Below are 23,211 nucleotides of genomic sequence, written 5' to 3' on the forward strand. Positions count from 1 at the left end.
AATATGGGCAAAGGATCTGAATGGACAAGTAGATGTAAAATGGTCAATAAACGCATGAAAAGATGATTAACATTATTAGCCATCTGGGAAATCTGCTTCTAGTAAATAAAAATGAAAACCACCATGAGATCCCACTTCACACTTACCAAGATAGCAATCAATAATCAAAGAGCCAGCTATTAAGTGCTGGTGAGGATATGGAGAAATATGAACCCTCAGTACATTGCTAGTGGAATGAAAAATGCTGCAAACTGCTTTGTAAAACAGTCTGACAATTCTGTTAAAGGTTAAACATAGGGTTACCATATGATCCAGCAATCCCAATTCTAGGTATATACTCAAGAGATAAAACACACAAAAACTTATACACAAATGTTCATAGCAACATTGTTCATAACAGACAAAAAAGGGAAAGAACCCAAATGTCCATCAACTGATGAATGAATAAATAAAATGTGGTATTATCCATACACTAGAACATTACTCATCCTTGAATATGAAGAAAAAAAAATTTTTCTCCCATTTAACAAATGATATAGGTTGACATAATTTAAAATTACGAAAGAAAAAGAGTAATTTTTCAAAAACGTTAAATATTACAAACGTTTGCCTCAGCATCAAAAATAAACAAAAACTGCCAAGGACTGACGTTTGGAATACTTACATTAGGTACTAGAAAACAACTTGTTTCCTTCTGAGGGACAAGACTGGATTCAGGCTGCCCCTTATAAGTAACTGAAACATTACAGACATGGATACCCTCTATTCCTAATAAATAATAGCCCAACTGAACATAACAGCTCATTCTGTTCTCTTTTTAGATTTTCTGTAGTACTGAAATCACCTTAAAATGCTATATAAGAATTTTAATCATATTTACTGCAATCTATAGAACTGGTGAAAATCACCTTGATGTAAATTTGCAGAATCATTACTACTTTTACACTCTTGCATTTTCAAGTCAGTATTCCTTATCCTTCCTGTGTTCAGCTAACAATCCATTATGCATATAAAAATGTACGACTAAAAATAAAAATAATCTGGGACTTCCCCAGTGGTCCAGCAGTTAAGACTCCATGCTTCCAAGGCAGGGGGCCTGAGTTCGAACTCTGGTCAGATCCCGCATGTCGCAACTAAGATCCCGCATGCCACAACCAAAGATCCCACACACCGCAACTAAAGATCCTGCGTACCACAACTAAAGACCGGGCGCACCGAAACTAAAGACCCGGCGCAGCCAAATAAATAATTTCTTTTTTAATAAAAATACTTTACGGCTGTGAAAGCAATTATACTTCCCAAAGATGGCTGCCACAATATCGTCCATTCCATACATTCTTACAATCTGACACTGACACTCACCACAGTGACACAAGAGGTGGGATGTAATATTCCTTCTCATTTATTCTGGGCAACAGCAGACTCGATGCTAAGTGACTTCTGGAATAGGTCATAAATGGGGACATGGCTGCTGCCTGGGGCTATTCCAACATTCGCCCTCGAAACCCACCCAACCAACACACTGAGAGTATCCAGGACACGTGGAGAGGTCTCAGCTGAGAGCCACCATCATCCTCCCGATGTGTATGTGAAAGAGAGCACCTTCAAGATGACATCTCCCTACACTACCACATGACCACAACTGCACGAGATACTGCAAGTAAGAACCATCTATCTGAGGGTCTGGTCAGCCCCCAGAATTGTGAAGGATAATAATGAAATGATTACTGTGGTTTTCATCACTAAGTGGTGGCACGATGTGGATAACAACAGAACATAACCAGAACAAACTGTGTAGGAAAACTACCACATAGCATGATGCTAGCACACAGTTACTGGGTCACTCCTTGCACCTTATACTATGCATCTCACTTACCCACTCAGAGGCTTTCAAGCTCTTTTACTTACTTTAAAGGGGGAAGAAAAATTTTACCGATGAATAAAACAAAAAAATGGAAACAGTCACTATCTCCACTTTTTTTTGTTGTTTTGTTTTGTGTTTTTGTTTTTGCGGTACGCGGGCCTCTCACTGCTGTGGCCTCTCCCACTGCGGAGCACAGGCTCTGGACGCACAGGCTCAGTGGCCATGGCTCACGGGCCCAGCCGCTCCGCAGCATGTGGGATCCTCCCGGACCGGGGCACGAACCCGCGTCCCCTGCATCAGCAGGCGGACTCTCAGCCACCGCACCACCAGGGAAGCCCCATCTCCACTTTTAATAGTACAAAGCTTTTGGCAGACTGCTATTTGTTCTTCAATAACAATTATCCTCTTCTTCTATAGAAATGGTGTGAACTGGGCACATGGCAACACAGCTGAAGACTACGTTTTCCAGCCCCCCTTGCAGCTAAGTTGATCAAACAACTAAGTTGTGGCCAGCACCCCACTTCCAGGTCTTGTGCATCTCCCAGTCCCTTCCTACCCCCTGGGATAAAAACTGGAACAGCTGTCTTGGACCCAGAGATGAAGCTCCCAGCATTGGATGTCCACCTCTTTAACTTTTCGGTGAGACAAAAATAAACAAGAAAACCAAAAAAGGCTTCTATCTTTTCTAAGTCACTGTATTTTGGGTCTCTCTGGTACAGCCCCCTAGCCTACACACTGATATAAACTGCAAACCCCTGGCTAACACTTCAGGGCTGACAAGCCACTGACCATGACACACTGTTGTCATGTAATTAGGCAATTCAACCCGACCTGCTCCCACTCTTCTTCAGGATAGTCCCTGTTTTTCTGGCAAGTATTCCATGTGCTTCATTTGTTTTGGCTTCTTAATCACGTGTGACTTACTACATATTAGGCAGAAGTTACAAAATAATTTCTTAAAGGTATGTGGATTTTCACATTACTACTGATGTAGCAGGCATTTTAAAAGTCATCATGAATCCTGGAAAAGAATAAATACATGTGTATGTATAACTAAATCACTTTGCTGTACACCTGAAACTAACACAACATTGTAAATCAAATATACTCCAATATAGGGGCTTCCCTGGTGGCGCAGTGGTTGAGAGTCCGCCTGCCGATGCAGGGGACACAGGTTTGTGCCCGGGTCCGGGAAGATCCCACATGCCATGGAGCGGCTAGGCCCGTGAGCCATGGCCTCTGAGCCTGCGCATCTGAAGCCTGTGCTCCGCAATGGGAGAGGCCACAACGGTGAGAGGCCCGCGTACCGCAAAAAAAAAAAAAAACAAAAAAAACACACAAATATACTCCAATATAAAAGAAAATTAAAAAAAAGTTAATTTTTTAAAAAGTCATCATGAATCAAATAGCATCTTTAATCAGTGAACATTCTAGAGAAACTAAAGCCAATTACTTCATTAAAATATGCAAGTTTCTCGAATACTTTATGAAACCAAATCAAAATAGAGACAAAGAGAGAGAAATAGAGCAATTTAACTACTGTATTATTTTATTCCAAAACAAGATATGTGGCAGTTTTTCCCTGCCGGCTCTATATCCCCAATTCCTCAAGAAAAATGAAGAATCATAAAACTGAAAGGTTTGTCTCAAATCTCAGCTTTCTGAGCTGTAATATGAAACTAAAACAAATAGGTTAACACTTAAAAGAATTGGAAAAAGAACAAACAAAACCTAAAGTCAGCATTAGGAAGGAAATAATAAAGATCAGAGGGGAAATAAACAGAGATTTAAAACAATAGAAAAAAAAAAATCAGTAAAACCAAGAGCGGGTTCTTTGAAAGGGTAATAAACAAGATTGACAAACCTCTGGCCAGGCTCACCAAGAAGGAAAGAGAGAGAACCCAAATAAACTAAATAAGAAATGAAAAAGGGACATAACAACCAACACTATAGAAATACAAAAAAAATAAGGGAATACTATGAACAATTATATGCCAACAAATTCAACAACCTAGAAGAAATGGACAACTTTCTAGAAACATTCAGTCCACCAAAACTGAATCAAGAAAAGATAATTTGAACAGACTGATCACTAGAAGTGAAATATCAATAGAATCTGTAATTTTAAAACTGCCTACAAAGAAAAGTCCAGGACCAGATGGCTTCATAGGTGAATTCTACCAAACATACAAAGAAGAACTCTTACCGATCCTTCTCCAACTCTTCCAAAAAATTGCAGAAGAGGGAACACTCCCAAAGACATTCTATGAAGCCACCATCACCCTGATATGAAAACCACTAAAAAAGAAAATTACAGGCCAATATCTTTGATGAATATAGATGCAAAAATTCTCAACAAAATATTACCAAACTGAATCCAACAACACATAAAAAAGATCAAACACCACGACCAAATGGGATTCATCCCAAGTTCACAAGGATGGTCCAACATACGCAAATCAATGTGATACACCACATCAACAACAGAAAAAACAAAAACCACATGATCATTTCAATACATGCAGAAAAAGCATCTAACAAAATTCAACATGCATTCATGATAAAAGCTCTTACCAAAGTGGGTACAGAGGGAACATATCTCAACATAATAAAAGCTATTTATGACAAACCCACAGCTAATATAATACTCAACAGTGAAAAGCTGACAGCCTTCCCACTAAAATCTGGAACAGGACAAGGATGCCCACTCTCACCACTTCTGTTTAACATAGTATTGAAAGTCTTAGCCACAGCAATCAGACAAGAAAACGAAATAAAAGGTATCCAAATTAGGACGGAAGAGATAAAACTGTCATTATATGCAAATGACATGATTCTATATACAGAAAACCCTAAAAACGCCACACAAAAACTACTAGAACTGATAAACAAATTCAAGAAGTTAGCAGGATAAAAGATTAACATACAGAAATCAGCTGTATTTCTTTACACTAACAACGAAATAGCAGAAAGGGAATGTAAAAACAAACAAACAAAAAACCAATACCTTTCAAAATCACACCCCCAAAAATAAAATACTAAATAAACCTGACCAAGGAGGTAAAAGACTTATACACTGAGAACTATAAAACATTAAAAAAGGAAACTGGGGCTTCCCTGGTGGCGCAGTGGTTGGGAGTCCGCCTGCCGATGCAGGGGACGCGGGTTCATGCCCCGGTCCAGGAGGATCCCACATGCCACGGAGCGGCTGGGCCCGTGAGCCATGGCCGCTGAGCCTGCGCGTCCGGAGCCTGTGCTCCGCAGCGGGAGAGGCCACAACAGTGAGAGGCCCGCGTACCGCAAAAAAAAAAAAGGTCATACTACCCAAAGCAATCTACAGATTTAATGGGATCCCTATCAAATTACTCATGACATTTTTCACAGAACTAGAACAAATAATCCTAAAATTCATATGGAACCATCAAAGACCCAGAATTGCCAAAGCAATCCTGAAGAAAAAGAACAAAGCAGAAGGCATAACCCTTCCAGACTTCAGACAATACTACAAAGCTACAGTAATCAAAACAGCATGGTATTGGCACAAAAAAACAGACATATGGATCAATGAAACAGAACAGAGAGCCCAGAAATAAACCCACACAACTACGGTCAATCACACAGACAAATGAGGCAAGAATATACAATGGGAAAAAGACAGTCTTCAGCAAGTGGTGCTGGGAAAGTTAGACAGCCACATGTAAATCAGTGAAGTTAGAACACTCCCTCACATCATACTCAAAAAATAAACTCAAAATGGCTTGAAGACTTAAACATAAGACATGACACCATAAAACTCCTAGAAAAGATCATAGGCAAAACATTCTCTGACATAAGTCATACCAATGTTTCCTTTGGTCAGTCTCCCAAGGTGACAGAAATAAAAACAAAAATAAACAAATGGGACTTAATCAAACTTACAAGCTTTTGCACAGCAAAGGAAACAATCAATCAACAAAACGAAAAGACAACCTACAGAATGGGCGAAAATATTTGCAAATGATGCAACCAACAAGGGTTTAATTTCCAAATTATACAAACAGCTCAAACAACTCAACAACAAAAAGAAAACAAACAACCCAATCGAAAAATGGGCAGAAGACCTAAATAGACATTTCTCCAAAGAGGAAATACAAATGGACAGTAGGCATATGAAAAGATGTTCAACATTGCTAAACTATTAGAGAAATGCAAATCAAAACTACAATGAGGTACCACCTCACACCAGTCAGAATGGCCATCATTAAAACCTCTACAAATAACAAATGCTGGAGAGGATATGGAGAAAAGAGAACCCTCCTACACAGTTGGCGGAAACGTAAATTGGTACAGCCACTGTGGAGAACAGTATGGAGATCCCTCAGAAACCTAAAAATAGAGCCACCATATGATCCAGCAATTCCACCCCTGGGCATATATCCAGAGCAAACTCTAATCCAAAGAGATACACGCACCCCTATGTTCCTAGCAGCACTATTCACAATAGCCAACACATGGAAACAACCTAAATGTCCACTGAGAGAGGAATGGATAAAGAAGATGTGGTACATATATACAATGGAATACTATTCAGCCATAGAAAAAGAATGAAACAATGCCATTTGCAGCAACATGGATGCAACTAGAGATTATCATACTAAGTGAAATAAGTCAGAAAGCAAATACCATATAATATCACTTAAATGTGGAATCTAAAATATGACACAAATGAACCTATCTACAAAACAGACTCACGGACATGGAGAACAGACTTGTGGTTGCCAAAGGGGAGGGGCTGGGGGAGGGATGGAGTGGGAGATTGGGGTTAGTATATGTAAGCTTTTATATATAGAATGGATAAACAACAAGATCCTACTGTATAGCACAAAGAACTATATTCAGTATCCTGTGGTAAACCATAATGGAAAAGAATATTTTAAAAAAATGTATATATATGTATAATTGAATCACTTTGTTGTACAGCAGAAATTAACAACACTGTAAATCAACTATACTTCAATAAAAAAATAAATAGGTTAAGAACAAAGAGTTTGACCAAGTCTTGGAGGTTTGATTCTGTATTAAAAACTTGATATTCAAAGACGAGATGAAAAGCAAGAAGACATCTATTACAGCAAAATACCTTAGATCCATGCCAAGGCCCTATGGATATTTAGGGGCTAGAACATAGGTAGCAAAATCTGACAATCTGTTTGTAAAGCCAATTATAAAAGCCTTGAAAAGATAAAATTTAACTCACCATCTGTGTCCTTAACCATATCAAGTTTAAGGGCCTTTGTTCCATCGAAGCAAAATGCCCTGATGGAATTTAGCCCTAACAATAACGCATTCTGCTTTATTTTTTCTACTTTGTTGGATATTTTATCCAGTGCTATCACTTCTCCCTAAAAAAACAAAACAAACACATAAAAAAGTGAAAATCCAAAGCAGTCATGAAAGTTATTAATAATGAGAAAAACGGACAATTATAGTCTTCCCCACTTTCCTCCTATCCCTAGTTTTAAAGCTGAAGTCATCATCCAAATGAATATCAAATTTACATCCAATACTTAAGTCCTACCTTTTAAAGAACACAATCTTGCCAGATAATTTTCTTATAATACCCATCTACTTTTAATCCGCAAAACTCAAAAGCAAAAGCAGCCTTTGCAATCTTCTAAAAAAACTTTAAAATACCCATTTGAGATAAATATTAAAAAATAGCCAATTTGATGTGCCTTGCTCACCTCTGGAAGAGCATCAACTAACGTTCTGAGACATTTGCCTTCTGGTCCTCTGAGATACAGATGAATGTTACTTGTAAAAAATCAATCCTCATCCCAATACTTTCTGAGATACATACATGTAACAAAATTCACGTGAATTCTGACAACTAAAGACAGAAAAATAGAAGCCTGTATATCACAGCAAATGTTCTGCACTGGTAGTAGTTCAAAAATAATTTTACATGGGAACACTTTGATTAAGTCAAAGTCAATAAAGACAAGAGGCTACAGTTTTGTGAATGAGTTGTGATAGTCACATGGTATTTTAAAACATACTATGAAATGTTCTGCAGAGATGGTGATGTAAACGTTTCAGTGTATTTTTTTTTGCTTTTGTTCATCCTTGTTGTGACATACGCATTGACGGCATAGACTACAATACTGAAGATTTGCTGATTGTGTTCTTGAATGTGACACTAGGTTTAGCGGCCGGCATAGTTCCAGTTAATACCTCGACGGACAGGGAAACCATTTCAAGTGAGCTGAACTGGAAAAGTAGGCAAAACCCACCAGAATAAGGTTCCACTGCAACTACAGTGAAGGAGAAACTGCACTGGCCGAAGGTTGCTCTTACAAAAGTACAAGACTGGAAGCCTCACTTATACAAAATTCTGCTTAACTACAAACAAAAAAAATCAACAATGACAAATTGAAAGTATTAACAAAATCTGGGATTCAATTCTGGCTCAAATATTTCTGTTCAGGTTCCTGGGTGCTGGCCCGCTGCGAGATTGCCTAAATGGCCCCAATTCTTCAAGTCTCCATGTATCCCCACCCTCTGCCGTTGACCTTGCAACACCCGGCTGGTCAGAGTCAGGCTCGGCCACCTGGTTTGCACTGGCTGATGGGATGACAGTAGGAGTGATGCAAGGAGAGATGCGGAACGCTGGCCTTGCTCTGCTTTGTCCTCTGCCACTGCTGACCCTCAGCTACTGCGCTCTGCTGTGCTAGTGCCCTAGTCCCACAGGAGGGCAAGAGATGCAGGGACCAGAGGCAAGACATTCCAGTGGCCTCAGCTGAGCCGACCTGAGCCTAACCCAAGTGAGTGAGCCCAGCCAAGGCCATGAGAAACTCCGGCCACCCCACAGGGACCAGGTGCCACAGTCAGGCTGGCGGCCATCGACTGAATCCCAGACTCCGGAGGGGATGCAGGGCCACCGAGGCTGTGTTGTTTTCACACCGCGTTATGAAACCAGCAGAGAATGCACACACCTCTAATACCCAGCCTCTCTTTGGAAAGACTTCTTACTGGAGAGCAGAAAATACCTCTGAGTGAATATACTTTTAAGCAAACACAATAAATATCATACCGTAAGTGAGGGGGATAATTATCACTTCCTCAAAGCATATAATCTTTACATTTGAGCTTTCAGGAAAACTGAAAAATGATTTGCATTAAATACCACAATTCCATAAAATGAACCCTTCTGTTTTGTGTTCATTTTACACACTGGTGGTATTTAATGCATTTTTTCCCTAAAGAGTTTTTTTGTTGTTTTTTTTTTACTGTTACCTCCTTAAATTCTTTTTTGACAAAGAGTAGTGTAAGTCAATAGGCAAGTGTATCTCCTCTAATGAACCACGGATATCAATTCCACGATATTTAAACGACAAATACCTTTTTCTATTGGAGATCTTTCTTAGATTGAAGGCTGCTCATTGAGGTTATATCAGTGCTACTGCAAGTGTCTATGTATATGCGAAGAGCATACAGACAGTGTATGGATTTTACACACACACATTTATAGTGCAGAGATGACAGGTTTAGGCCTTCAGCGTATTTACTGAAAATATAAAATTTTATATTTATATATTTTTATCCCCATTTGTGACATTGTGAATGTTTCAGAAATTCTAATAGTGTCCAATATGAATGTGTAAGAAATGACAACTTTCATCAGAAGTCTTCGGAAATTAAAGTTATCTGCACTAATGAAAGGGAAAAGTTATAATTTCATCCTTGACATAGTACAATTTCCAACTATTTTCTGTGCAAGATTGCTTGTAAATCCCTTGACAGTCCTAAGCGTCATCAAATATAGATCAAAAATGTATCACCTGATAAAAGTCCAACATCTGGCACTTGCGAGAGTGGGAAATACTGTATCTTTTATCAGGCAAATTAGCTGGAGCAGAAAGGCTTTTGCTAAATCAGCCTCATGGAGGTTTCCATGCCAGAAAGTCTTACCTCAGTAGGTAATTGTTTCTTATCTATAAATTAGTACTAGGAAGAAAACCGCTGAGTTTCCTAGGCACATAAGCATTTTTACTGCTGTATAAATCTGAGCTAAATTAGAAAAGTGACAACGGACACACGGCCCTCACTATTCTTGTGTCCTTGCTCTGCTCTTCCCCAGCTGAGATTCTACGGCACGTTACATACACTCCCTTATATACATCCTCAACTCACGTGCGTCTGTCTCTCGCACATCCAAGGGACAAAAGCTCAGCTGTGATTGAACCCAGGCCTTCACCAACCTCCTGTCTATCCCCCCCGACGCAGCCAAAGAGCACATCACTAGCCCAACTCATCTCACTCTAAATCCATGACTGCTGTACTCATGGGGCCCTGGCGCACAATTGAATTCTCATGATGCATCCGTAGGCCATTCTCACTCCTTATCCTAGATCGACACTTCCTGTCTTCTCAAACCCCTGACCCCCTGCCTTGCCCTTCCCCTTCCCCATCCCCATTCCCCTCTGAAGACCCTGCTTCCTTTTCAGAGAAAACTGGAACAACCAGAAGCCAACTCCCAGTCTCCCACCACGTGTACCAGTCCACCAACACCTCTGCCCATATCCTCGGCCCTACCTCCTACTTCCACGGATAAACTGTCTCATGCCACCATCTAAAGCCACTGTGCATCAAATCCTGTCCCATTTCACCTACCCCAAGATCCTGTTCCAGCCATTTTCCCGTTCCCTCGGGGGTAACCAATTTCCCCTTCTAATCGCTCTTCTCCATCAGCATGCACTGCTATTTCCCTCATCTTAAAAAAAGGGCTCCCTGAGTCCACCCTCCAAGCGCTGCCCCATTTCTCTGCCCTCCGGTAAAAACGGGCCCTGCCCCCGCAAAGGAGTGGTCCTGATTCACTTTCTTCGCTTCCTCTCATTTTCCATCCAAGCAGGCGTTTCCACTCACCGCCATCACCCACGAGGTGATGAGTCCACGGGGAGGGGGTTCTCGGGCCTCACCTCACTGGCCCCGCCGGGACGTTTCACCCAGCTGCTTGCTCCGTCCCCTTTCGACCCCTTCCTGGCGCGGCGCCCAGGGCATCACGGGCCTCTGTGGCCCTGCCGCGTCGGTGGCCGTTCCTCCTGGTTCCCCGAGCCCCGAGCGTCGGCGCACCGCAGCCCCAAGGCTCGCCTTCCGGCCTCCCCTACTTCTCCTGCCCGCATCAGCGTCACGGCCTCGCATTTTATCCACGTGTTGATGACTTCCAGACCTCCATTTCCAGTCCCGACCTCTCTCCTGCACCCTGGACTCAACTACCCCACTGCCTGCTCCACGCCACCTCCTGGCTGTCTAATGGGACCGCACTGCAGTATAACCCAAACTAAACGGCTGATCTCTCCCTGCAAAACGTGCCCCTCCCGACCCGGCTGCTCCATCCTTCCAGGTCCTCTGGCCAAACACCCAAGGAGTCACGCTGCGCTGGCCTCTCATTTTCACAACCCACGTCCAACCCACCAACAACTCTTTGTTAACAGCCCCAGCTTCGAAACACACCCAGAATCCGACCAACTTCTTACCACCTCCATGACGCCCCTGAACTGCTGTCTCCTAAGCGGTCTCTCTGCTTCCGCCGCTGGCAACGCCGCGGCCAAGGTAAGGAGCACGCAAGCTTATGTCGCTCTTCTGCCCCAAACCTCCAAGGACGTCCCATCGCTGGAGCGGACGTGAAGTCCCGGAAGAGCCTGCTAAGCTGCTCCGCCCATGCCCCGGCCCCCACTCTCTGATCTCGTCCCCCACCCCCACCCTGCTCCTCACTTATTCTATGCCGCAAAACTACCACGGTCCCTCCCCCGACCCTGGTTTCCCCAGCAAGTCGGGCAGCGTCCAGCCTGAGCGTTTGCACTTACGTCTCCTCTCGCTGGTACATTCTTCCCACCTGTAAGTCTTCCCTAAATGCCACCTTCCCCGTGGGCTTCTCCCTCGCCACCCACTGCCAACTCACTCTCCCTTCCCCAGTGTTCCCAATCCCATAGCCCTCCCACAGTTATATATGCCTTGTCTTTTACTCACTCATTTGTTTCTCATCTGTGTCCTTTTACTGCAACGTAAGCTCCATGAAGAAGGAAACTGTGGTCACTACGGTTTATTGCTGTACGCCAGTACTTGGCACACAGTAAGAATAAATCAATATTTTTTAAATCAGTCCATCAATTAAAATCTGACTCTAGATCAAGAAATATACTGTAGGTGAAGCTACTAGCATGTGCAAACATTTTAGGAACCATTTGGTTTTACAGAATTTGAAACAAACGGGAAAGATAGCATCAACTGGCCATATCCTTCTCAAGCTGAAGAATCTCATTTGAAGCACAGAGTGGTTACAAGGCCACACAGCTTTGAACACAGATAAAACTAGCGCACGATGCAAGAAAACACATCGGCAAATATGCATACATAGGAAAAGCAGTAACATTTGAGCTAAAGTTATCCAAGGACAGACTTCTCTTTTGTGACAATGAAGCAGGCTTTACTAATTAAGCCAAATCATGCTTTTTATGAACCCGAAGGCAAGAAGAACACAGACACATATAGACGTTCAGTATGTGTGCATGTATTCTGCTGGCCAAAAACATCTTACAGAGAAACCGGAACGAACATTTTGGCCAAGCCAATATATTTATTATCATCTTTATATTTGCATATATATCAACAATATATATTTGGACACTTTAATAACGGGCTGCCAAGTTAACTTTCAGTGGTAGAATTTATTTGAATAGCTTAAAAAGTGTCAAGTCCTGTAATTAAGAACGTGAAAAGATCTCTTAAACGTTTCATTTAGACTTAATCATTTGAGGGAAAAATTCTATTCCATAAATGTATTAGGCAAATCTGGGATTCGAGAAGGTCTTGAGATAGTCTTCACAAATGACAATGGTCTACTGAACTTAATATGTGATGAATGACATCACTGAGCGGCCTTCTCTTTGGTTGAATCGAAATCGACCAGATTATGAATGTCTGTACAATGCTCCGTAAGTCACACATACTTCCACCCCCATCACTGAGACATGCAGTGTATCAAGAGCAGCTCTGCACGAAGACGGCCTCACCTGATCATGCATCAGCGCTGCAATGTGTGTTGTTTTGCCTCCGGGGGCCGCACACAAATCTAGAATCTTCTCTCCAGGCTGAGGATCCAGAACATGACTTACTACAGCAGACGGCAAATTCTATAGGGAAAAAAAAACTAATTTGTTATCAGTGACTCAAGATCATTTTAAGTTTCAGAATCAGAGGACGTAAAGACACAACACATTAAAAACTGAACTCTAATATAAAAACACGTATGTGGCCACTGAAGATTCAGTGATTCTCCATCTGGAGATGATAGTGATGCTTCACTCCTAACAAAGATAACGTTAATGCAATGGCCAAAGATGACAGAAATGTCCAATCCAACGTAATACGTTAAGAACCTTCTGGTATGCAATCAGTTGAAAGCATGAAACAGTCCCAGTGAAGAGGCTTCATTAAATATTTAAATGATGACAAAGTTTCTCTAAAACAATTTCATCTACTACCTTTCTCTACAGTATTTCTCAATCCTGGCTGCACGACAGAATCACCTGGTGAGTTCTGTCTTTTGTTGTTTTTAATGCGCAGTCATCTAGAATAGTTAAATCAGAATTTCTGGCAATAGGGCCAGACATCAGTGTTTTTAAGATCTCCCCAGGTGCTTCTAACATGCAGCTAGCTGTGCACCCTTGCTACTGCTACAGCCATTCTCAACCTTAGCTGCAAACTAGAACCACCTGGGAGAGCTTTTCAGCATCCTGACCCAGGCCCCACCCCAGCCAGACCAACGAAAGCCCATTCACGTGGTAGAGTCCAGGCAGCAGCATGTATTTAAAGCTCTCAGATTATCCAACCTCATCTGGCTTTTAAATCAATTATTTCCAAGAAACCAGGCAATGAAAAGATCAACTTTGGAGTACCATTTTTGATTCCAGATAACCTAGAATGCAACTAGAATATAACTGGAAACAGCTGTTGTAAATATTTAAGTATTAAACCTTTCACTGTCAATCATTTCAATCGTGAAAGACATCAAAGGCGTTTCTGCAGTTCTGTGGATTGTGGTCAGACAAATCAAAAGTTTCCTTTGTGGTTTTGAAAAACCAAATAATATTGCACATTCGTAATTTTAATGATTGTGTGCGACACTCCAATTAACTTTATAAAGTACATCCTTGTGTAACTTCAACTGCTACATGAGAAATAATCAATTATCACCAGCCCTTTACAACCTCCTCTCCTCAACAAGGAACCCACAATGTGAAGCTTCCACGTTAGCTGTTGCAAACAAGTAAACAGTACAGATCTGGGGATAATGGTTTCCAGAGAAAGGCAAGGCAAGAGGCATCAAAAAAAAAGAAAAAAACCCACAAATTTCACCAGGGATTTTCCCAAGTATATAACTCTACCTCTCTGTAAAGTACCTTCAATAATTGCACAGAATGGACAAAGTATTAGTTGCCTAACTCTGGGGCTTACAAGGTATTCAGCCAATCACCCTATGAACTACCTCATCTTCACAAGTTAAGAGGTTGCTGAACATCATTCAAGAACTGGTATCAGTGTTCTTCAGTTACAGCCAGTGCAGGCGTGTGATAATATATTCAAAGAGCCCAGCACAACACCACATTTTTTAAAAGGCTGGCAGGACTGCCCTAGTGGCGCAGTGGTTAAGAATCCGCCTGTCAATGTAGGGGACACAGGTTCGAGCCCTGGTCCGGGAAAATCCCACATGCCACGGAGCAGCTAAGCCCGTGCACCACAACTACGGAGCCTGTGCTCTAGAGCCCGAGCTCCTCAACAGGAGAAGCCACCGCAGTGAGAAGCCCAGGCACCGCAACGAACAGTAGCCCCCCTGCTCGCCGCAACTAGAGAAAGCCCGCGTGCAGCAAGGAAGACCCGACACGGCCAAAGATAAATAATAAATAAAATAAATTAATTAAAAAAAAAAAAGAAAAGCACTCTTGGGAACTGTTTCTCGAAAAAAAAATTTTAAAATAAAAATTAAATAAAAAAGAAAGTAATAAAAAAGGCTGGCAGAGACTACTGAAGAAGATTCTACGTAACCGTTTATGACTTTATATTAGGTTATGCATCCTAACGGTTTACACCACCACCAATGTAGAATCAGATGACAAATGTAAATCTGTTTTTCTATTTGTCCACCCCAGAATTAATCTCTGGATTTATAAAATGACTTTTGGTTACATACTAATCAGAGTAGAAAGCAAATGTCATCTACGCTTAAGTTAGGGTACAGATGCTACTACCTACCCATTGTGCGACCTTATTCAAGAACCTGACCAGATCCGGCCTTCAGTATCTTCATGTTACATTGGTAATAATAATAAAATAATAAAAATGCCACCTAACAAGCAGACTGTAACAAATCATATGAGCTAATGTACATGAAAGTACATCATAAACTGGACAAGGGAAAATAAATTACTTGTTATATCACAGCAATTGATAACCATCTGACCAAAATCTGCGAGTAGTAAACCATGTGAATCTCACTCAGACTTACACATGGAACACTTACATGTATAGCAAATGCATGCTTTATTTAGGGGTTAATAGTGGAAATGGAAAGCAATCATCACAATAAGCTACACTAAGTAGGTGGTTGTTTTTTTTTTACAGCAGTTACAGACATTTTATAATAAGAAAAGTACAACCATATTTATTAAACTTGAGGGTAGGAAAGAGGAAGGAAAGCACATTCAGGAAGAAGCTCTCAAACTACAGCTCAGAACTGGTGCCCGAAAGAAATGACACAGACCCCGCCGTCTCACACGGTGGAGCCTTTCCTTTCCTAAGGGTGAGCCGGAGTCGCGGCAGCGCCCTGCGCACGCCTTCTCACCCTACGTACTGTGCTTATTCTACGATAAGCACCGCTGGGCCAATGAAGGGAGAAAAGGTAGTTCATCACTTGAGAAAAAGAGAAAGTGCTTAATAAGCTTTTCCTTACTACTTAACCAAAGGTAGATCAGAAAACATAAATACACTGCAAAAAAAAAAAGTTAATAGAAGCAAAAAAACAAACCCTTAGATTTCAAATAATTCGCTGAAGTATATTTCAGTGTCACTAAGTATTTTGCTTTTACAAATACTTACTTGTAAAAATAAGTAGCTAGGCAGTACGTTGTCAAATGAGGGGCTCAGATACACTGGGTCTGTCATTCTTACGCCTATGCCTCTGAAAAACAGGAAATCTAACATTACTCAGTATAAATTAGACAATCTACACAATCTCCATTTCTAAGAATATACGCAAGTAACAAGTCAAATATGTTATGCCTTTTTAAAACCTTTTTTACTCAACACCAAAATACTTTAAAGTATTCCCGTGAAGTGTTTCTGGATTTTTACCCACAGTAGCGTAGGGCACTGGAAGCACTAAAAAGGATAAAGTCACATAAAATTTTCACTTGAGCACCACTGCATTCCTTTAGAGATCTGCACGGACTAAAAAGTGAAGACCATCTGAGTCTTTATTCACTGATGCATTCTCATCTTTCTGGTAACTGTGGTGAGCCTTTCAATTCAACAAACATTTTGTGATCCCTTCAGTTTGCCAGGCACTATGCTCGGTACTTGTATGAAAAATAAAAACATATGTTAAGAATCATGCTGGTGATAAGCCATGACAAACGTGCCACACTGCTTCCCTCTCATCTCGTCAGGGAGTAACTGCCCAGTACTGACACCATCCACAGGATGACCTCTGCCACCTCTGTCCCCAACTGTGAGTGGCAGTGGACCTGATCGGAGCAGGAAGGGCCAGGGCCCAGGATGGCCTGGTAGACGGGGATCCACTGAGACAAACCTCGCAGTCAGAGAGGCTGTCTAAGGGGACAGGAGGTACACAAGCACACTGTTAGAGAAAAGCCAAGCGTGGCCAGCTGCATAGGCCACGAGAGCGAGCGAGAAGACGGGAAAGTCAACGTGCTGTTCAGGGATTACAGGGGCACGGAAAGGAGAACGGGGCCCGCAGACACAGCACGTAGGTAAGTTCGGAGTTTATGAACTGACCGTGGCAAAGAAGCACCTACACAGACGTGTGTACCCTACGTGACGTACTCACAACACTTCTGACACCACACGTGTGGGCTTCTCTCTCACCCACCAACTCTCCACCTCTCTGGACACCAAGTGGGTGTCCTACAATTCACTTAACTTCTGACAGACTGCCTGGGGTCGTCGTCAGAATCCACAGGTTCAGTCCAACAAGACTGGCCCCGCTCCAGGTGCCAGCTGCACCTCCCAGGCTGCGACCTGGCCTTGAGACTGACTGCCTATGAATTTGGAGGCTCCTAGACTCCCTCCTCAGCTTGACAATTCACCAGGATAACTCACAGAACTCAGGAAAACAATTTACCTGTCTGCCTACCAACCGGAAGCTTGGGGCACATGAAGGTAAATAAAAGGAAAGGCTATTAAATACGGGAAACAGTCACATGTAGTAACACTAATATATTTAAAAATAAGTCAACAGTAAACCACTGAAAAAAAAAAAAAAATATATATATATATACACACACCCAAGATGGGCATCTTTTGTATTAAGAAAGGAAGCATTATAAAATAATTCTGAATTTGTGTTGGTTGTAGATTGAGTGTACTGCTGAAAAATATTGGGTTCTTGTTTTCTGTTCTGTTTTTTTGTGTGCGCATGCGTGTGTGTGTGTTTGGGTATTTTTTTCTTTAACTGACAAGCCATGTTGAGAGGTCTTGGACCACTGCTTTTCCCCTATGTGAGTCAATACACAGTGCTGCTGTGTGAGTATATTTTGTGTGTGTGTATATTTGCTAATTTTTATTAATTCTAGTTTTTCATTAAATAAGTTTGACTTTCTTTTCCGTAAAAAAACAGAAACAAAAACTGATGACTTCACTTGCGGTCACCAGTTTACTATGAAGGATACAACTGGGGAAACAGCCAAACAGAAGGGATGCGTCGGGCAAGGCGTGAGAGGGGGCATGGATACACCACCCTCCCAGGACCTAGATGTGTTCACCAACCTGGAAGCTGTCCAAGCCCCTCGTTCAGTGGCTTTTAGGGAGGTTTCATCACATGGGCATGACTGATTACATCACGGGCACTGGTGGCTAGCTCAGTCTCCATGCCCTCTCTCTTTCCCGGAGGCCTGGGATGAGGCACACGTGCCACCCTCTGGTCACGTGCTTGGCTGCTCCGGCCAACAGCCCCATCCTGAAGCTGCCGGGCGGGGGTACAGAGGCACTCTTACCGCTCCTGAGTTCCCAAGGGCTTTGGGAGCTGTATGCCAGCAACCTGGGACATAGATCAAATTATTTATGTATTTATTATGCCACAGCAGAGTAAGTTTATGCTGACCCTTAAGAGTGAAATAATTTCTGCAGGCATTTGTGGACCGTCACTGCAGTGGGTCTGACTACCAATGTTAGCGCCTTCTTCTTCTTCCCATGCCTTTTACCCTCACTCATCTGTGCAACACTTGGTATCTCCAAATCTGCACCTTTCATCAGAGTTAAGCCTCGTCCTTGCTCCAGTCAGGATCAAATCAAACCACTTCTTAGTTAAATAGTTCTTGCCCCTGAGCAGAAAATACACAAAAGAAACTTACAAAATGTCACTGCCTCACGTTCAAAAGTCAGTCCTTTGTTGAGACAACTGGGACACTTACCTTGATCAACACCTTGCCCCCAGTGCAAGCTTCTAGACCCACTACTGAATGCCTTGAATCATCGCTCAAGTGACTCTACCCTGCAGGGCTCCAGTCCTCTGCAAAATACTGAAACGAACACTTATACACCTGCCTTCCTAACCCAGCTCCCACCAGTGCTTCAAGCTCTGGCTCCCCTTGCACTAGCTCCCTCTGACCACGCCTACCAGCACAAGAGTGTCCATCTGTACAGTATTTAATTTAAAGTAACGTGACAAAATAATTTAAGCCAGTTATTGTTCAGGTATGGGCTGCCATGTTTCCTTTACAACTATTTCTGTACCATATATCTCCACATAATACTGCGAAATATAACACCCCATAGGATGAACAATCTGTTAGTAAACTAATCTATCTCTGAGTCTAATGATTCAACTCAGCTGGCATTCAAGAAACCAAAGGGCAAAAATTCACTGACTGTACAAATGTACTGTTAAAAGAGTTGGTCCTAAGTTTTAAAAGAATATAAATAATAAACAGTGTCTAAATGCCACATTTCTTTGCTGTGGAAGCACACTTTTCCTCACATAGGCAGAGAAAGAAATCATAATGGCCTACCTGAATGCTGAGTTTAACAATCAACAGTTTCTTGGTTTCCTAACAATATGGAGAAGCAGTAGGACCAGAGCTCACCTTCTCTCATGAAAACATCAAAATCACAACTAACTGCTGAACAACCATCAACAAAAAAGGGCCAGAACCTACCAGTAAAGATATACTACTTCCAAAGACAAAGAAGCAGCCACAGCGAGACAGCAGGAGGGGCACGTGCATGATACAATCAAATCCCGTACCCGCTGGGTGGGTGACACAGAAAATGGAAAATAATTATATCACAGAGGTTCTCCCACAGGAGTGGGAGTTCTGAACCCCATGTCAGGCTCCCCAGTCTGGGGGTCTGGCATCAAGAGGAGAAGCCAGAGTATTTGGCTTTGAAGGCCAGTGGGGCTTGATCACAGGAACTCCACAGGACTGGGGAAACAGGAACACCACTCTTGGAGGGCGCACACAAGGTCTCATGCACACCAGGACCCAAGGGAAAAAGAGGTGACTTCATAGGAGCCTGGGCCAGACCTACCTGCTGGTCTTGGAGGGTCTCCTGGGGAGGGAGGGGGCAACTGCGGCTCACTGTGGGGACAAGGACACTGGTGGCAGAGGTACGGGGGAGCGCTCAATGGCATGAGCTGTCCTGGAGGCCGCCATTTTGAAGCCAAGACCTGGCCCCACCCAACAGCCCTTAGGATATAGTACTGGGATTCCTCAGGCCAAAAAACAAACAGGGTGGGAACAAAAAACAAACAGCCCCACCCATCTGCAGACAGACTGTTTAAAGTCTTCCTGAATCCACAGCCACCTCTAAACACAACACTTGACATGCCCTACCCACCACAACCCAGCTCCACCCACCAGTGGGCAGCCACCAGTCCCTCCCACCAGGAAGCCTGCACAAGCCTCTTAGACCGGCTGCACCCACAAGGTGGCACACACCAAGAGGAACTACAATCCTGCAGCCTGTGGGACTGCAAACACAGGGTTACACAAAATGAGACAGCAGACGAATATGTTCCAGACAAAGGAACGAGATAAAACACCAGAAGAACAACTAAGTGAAGTGGAGACAGGAAAAGAATTCATAGTAGTGACAGTAAAGATGATACAAGATCTCGGAAAAAGAACGGTGGCACAGACCAAGAAGATACAAGAAATGTTTAAGAAAGAGCCAAGAGATTTAAACAACAGAGTTGAACAATGAGGAAGAAGAATGGATAAGTGAGCTGGAAGACAGAATGGGGTAAAGCACTGCCATGGAACAGAAAAAAGAATGTTTCAGAGACCTCTGGGACAACATTAAAAACACCAACATTCACATTATAGAGGCCACAGAAGGAGAAGAGAGAAAGAAAGGACCTGAGAAAATATTTGAAGAGATAATACCTGAAACTTTCCCTAACATGGGAAAGAAAACAGCCACCCAAGTCCAGGAAGCACAGAATTCCATACAGGATAAACCCAAGGAGGAACACGCCAAGACATATATTAATCAAACTGCCAAAAATTAAAGGCAGAGAAAATATTAGAAGTAAAAAGGGAAAAGCAACAAATAAAATACAAGGGAATCCCCATAAGGTTATCAACTGATTTTTCAGGAGAAACTCTGCAGGCCAGAAGGGAGTGGCACAATATATTTAAAGTGATGAAAGGGAAAAACCTGCAACCAAGAATACTCTACTCAGCAAGGCTCTCATTCAGATTTGACAATCAAAAGCTACAAGAATTCAGCACCACCAAACCAGCTTTACAACAAATGCTAAAGGAACTTCTCCAGACGGAACAGAAAAAGCCACAACTAGAGAAACAAGAGAATTACTAATCGAAAATCTCACCAGTAAAAGCAAACATAAAGGTAGGAAATCATCCACACATAAATATGATATCAAAAGCAGCAATCGTGAGGAGAGTACAAATGCCGGATACCAGAAATGCACGGGAAATTAAGAGACCAGCAACTTAGAACAATCTTGTATATATATATAAAAGTCATGGGAACCGCAAACCAAAAACCTACGATACACACACAAAAAAGAAAAAGCAATCCAAACGCAACATTAAAGATGGTCATCAAAAAAATAAAAAATAAAAAATAAAATAAATAAAAAATTAAAAAAAAAGATGGTCATCAAATCACAAGAGAAAAGAACAAAAGAAGAAAAAAGACCTACAAAAACAAAACAATTAACAAAACGGCAATAAGAACATACATATCGATAATTACCTTAAATGTAAGTAGATAAAAGCTCCAACCAAAAGACACAGACTGGCTGAATGAATATAAAAACAAGACCCAAATATATGCTGTCTACAAGAGACCCACTTCAGATCTAGGGATACATGCAGACTGAATGTGCGGGGATGGAAAAAGATATTCCATGCAAATGGAAATCAAAAGAAAGCTGGAGTAGTGATACTCATATCAAACAAAATAGACTTTAAAATAAAGACTGTTACAAGAGACAAAAAAGGACACTACATAATGATCAAGGGATCAATCCAAAAAGAAGATATAACAACTGTAAATATATATTCACGCAACACTGGAGCGCCACAATATATAAGGCAAATGCTAACAGCCATAAAAGGAGAACTCGACAGTAACACAGTAACAGTAGGGGGACTTTAACACCCCACTTTCACCAACAGACAGATCATCCAGACAGAAAATCAATAAACACAGGCCTTAAATGACACATTAGACCAGGTGGACTTGATTGATTATGTACAGAGCATTCCATCCGAAAGCAGCAGAACACACGTTCTTTTCATGGGCACATGGAACAATCGCCAGGATTAACCACATGCTGCGCCATAAATCAAGCCTCAGTAAATTTAAGAAAATTGAAATCATATCAAGCATCTTTTCTGACCACAACACTATGAGATTAGAAATAAATTACAAGAAAAAAAACTGTGAAAACACAAACACATGGAGGCTAAACAATATGTTACTAAACAACCTAATGGATCACTGAAGAAATCAAAGAGAAAATCAAAAACTACCTGGAGACAAATGAAAACAAAAGCACAACGATCCAACACCTATGGGACACATCAAAAGCAGTTCTAAGAGGGACAATCTTAACTCAGGAAACAAGAAAAATCTCAAATAAACAACCCAACCATACACCTAAAGCAACTAGAGAAAGAAGAAGAAAACCCAAAGTTAATAGAAGGAAAGAAACCATAAAGATCAGAGCAGAAATAAATGAAATAGAGACGAAGAAAACAAAAGGAAAGATCAATGAAACTGAAAGCTGGTTCTTTGAAAAGGTAAACAAAACTGATAAACCTTAGGCCAGACTCATCAAGAAAAAGATGGAGAGGGCTCAAATCAATAAAATTAGAAATGACAAAGGAGAAGTTACAATGGACACTACAGAAATACAAAAGATCATAAAAGACTACTACAAGCAACTATATGCCAATAAAACAGACAACCTAGAAGAAATGGGCAAATTTCTATAAAGGTACAATCTCCCAGGACTGAACCAGGAAGAAATAGAAAATATGAACAGACCAATCACAAGTACTGAAATTGAAACTGTGATTAAAAAACTTCCAACAAACAAAAGGCCAGGAGCAGATGGCTTCACAGGCAAATTCTATCAAACATTTCCATAAGAGCTAACACTTATCCTTCTGAAACTCTTCCAAAAAACTGCAGAGGAAGGAACACTCCCAAGTTCATTCTACAAGGCCACCGTCACCGTGATACTAAAACCAGACAAAGATACCACAAAAAAAAGAAAATTACAGGCCAATTATCACTGATGAACATACATGCAAGAAATCCTGAACAAAATACTAGCAAACCAAATCCAACAATACATTAAAAGGATCATACACCATGATCAAGTGGGATTTATCCCAGGGATGCAAGGATTCTTCAACATCCGCAAATCAATTAGTGTGACACGCCACATTAACAAATTGAAGAACAAAAACCATATGATCATCTCAATAGATGCAGAAAAAGCTTTTGACAAAATTTATGATAACCCATTTATGATAAAAACTCTCCAGAAAGTGGGCATAGAGGGAACCTACCTCAGCATAATAAAGGCCACA

The 23,211-nt window shown here is 41.6% G+C and overlaps 1 protein-coding gene across 4 annotated transcripts in view; it reads right to left on the reverse strand.

Annotated features, from left to right (window-relative positions):
* The window catches only part of NSUN6 (NOP2/Sun RNA methyltransferase 6), a 74,254-nt gene that overhangs the window by 25,426 nt on the left and 25,617 nt on the right, over positions 1-23,211 (reverse strand). For all 4 annotated transcript variants that reach the window (XM_082832906.1, XM_082832909.1, XM_082832908.1 and 1 more), the window contains 3 exons: positions 15,998-16,079; positions 12,916-13,035; positions 7,101-7,245 (listed from right to left, as the gene is read on the reverse strand). In XM_082832906.1, coding sequence (XP_082689032.1) covers positions 7,101-7,245; positions 12,916-13,035; positions 15,998-16,079 — 347 coding nt within the window. The remainder of the gene's footprint in view (positions 1-7,100; positions 7,246-12,915; positions 13,036-15,997; positions 16,080-23,211) is intronic.

The sequence above is a fragment of the Leucopleurus acutus genome, assembly GCF_964270905.1.
Source record: "Leucopleurus acutus genome assembly, chromosome: 1".
NCBI classification, from domain to species: Eukaryota; Metazoa; Chordata; class Mammalia; order Artiodactyla; family Delphinidae; genus Leucopleurus; species Leucopleurus acutus.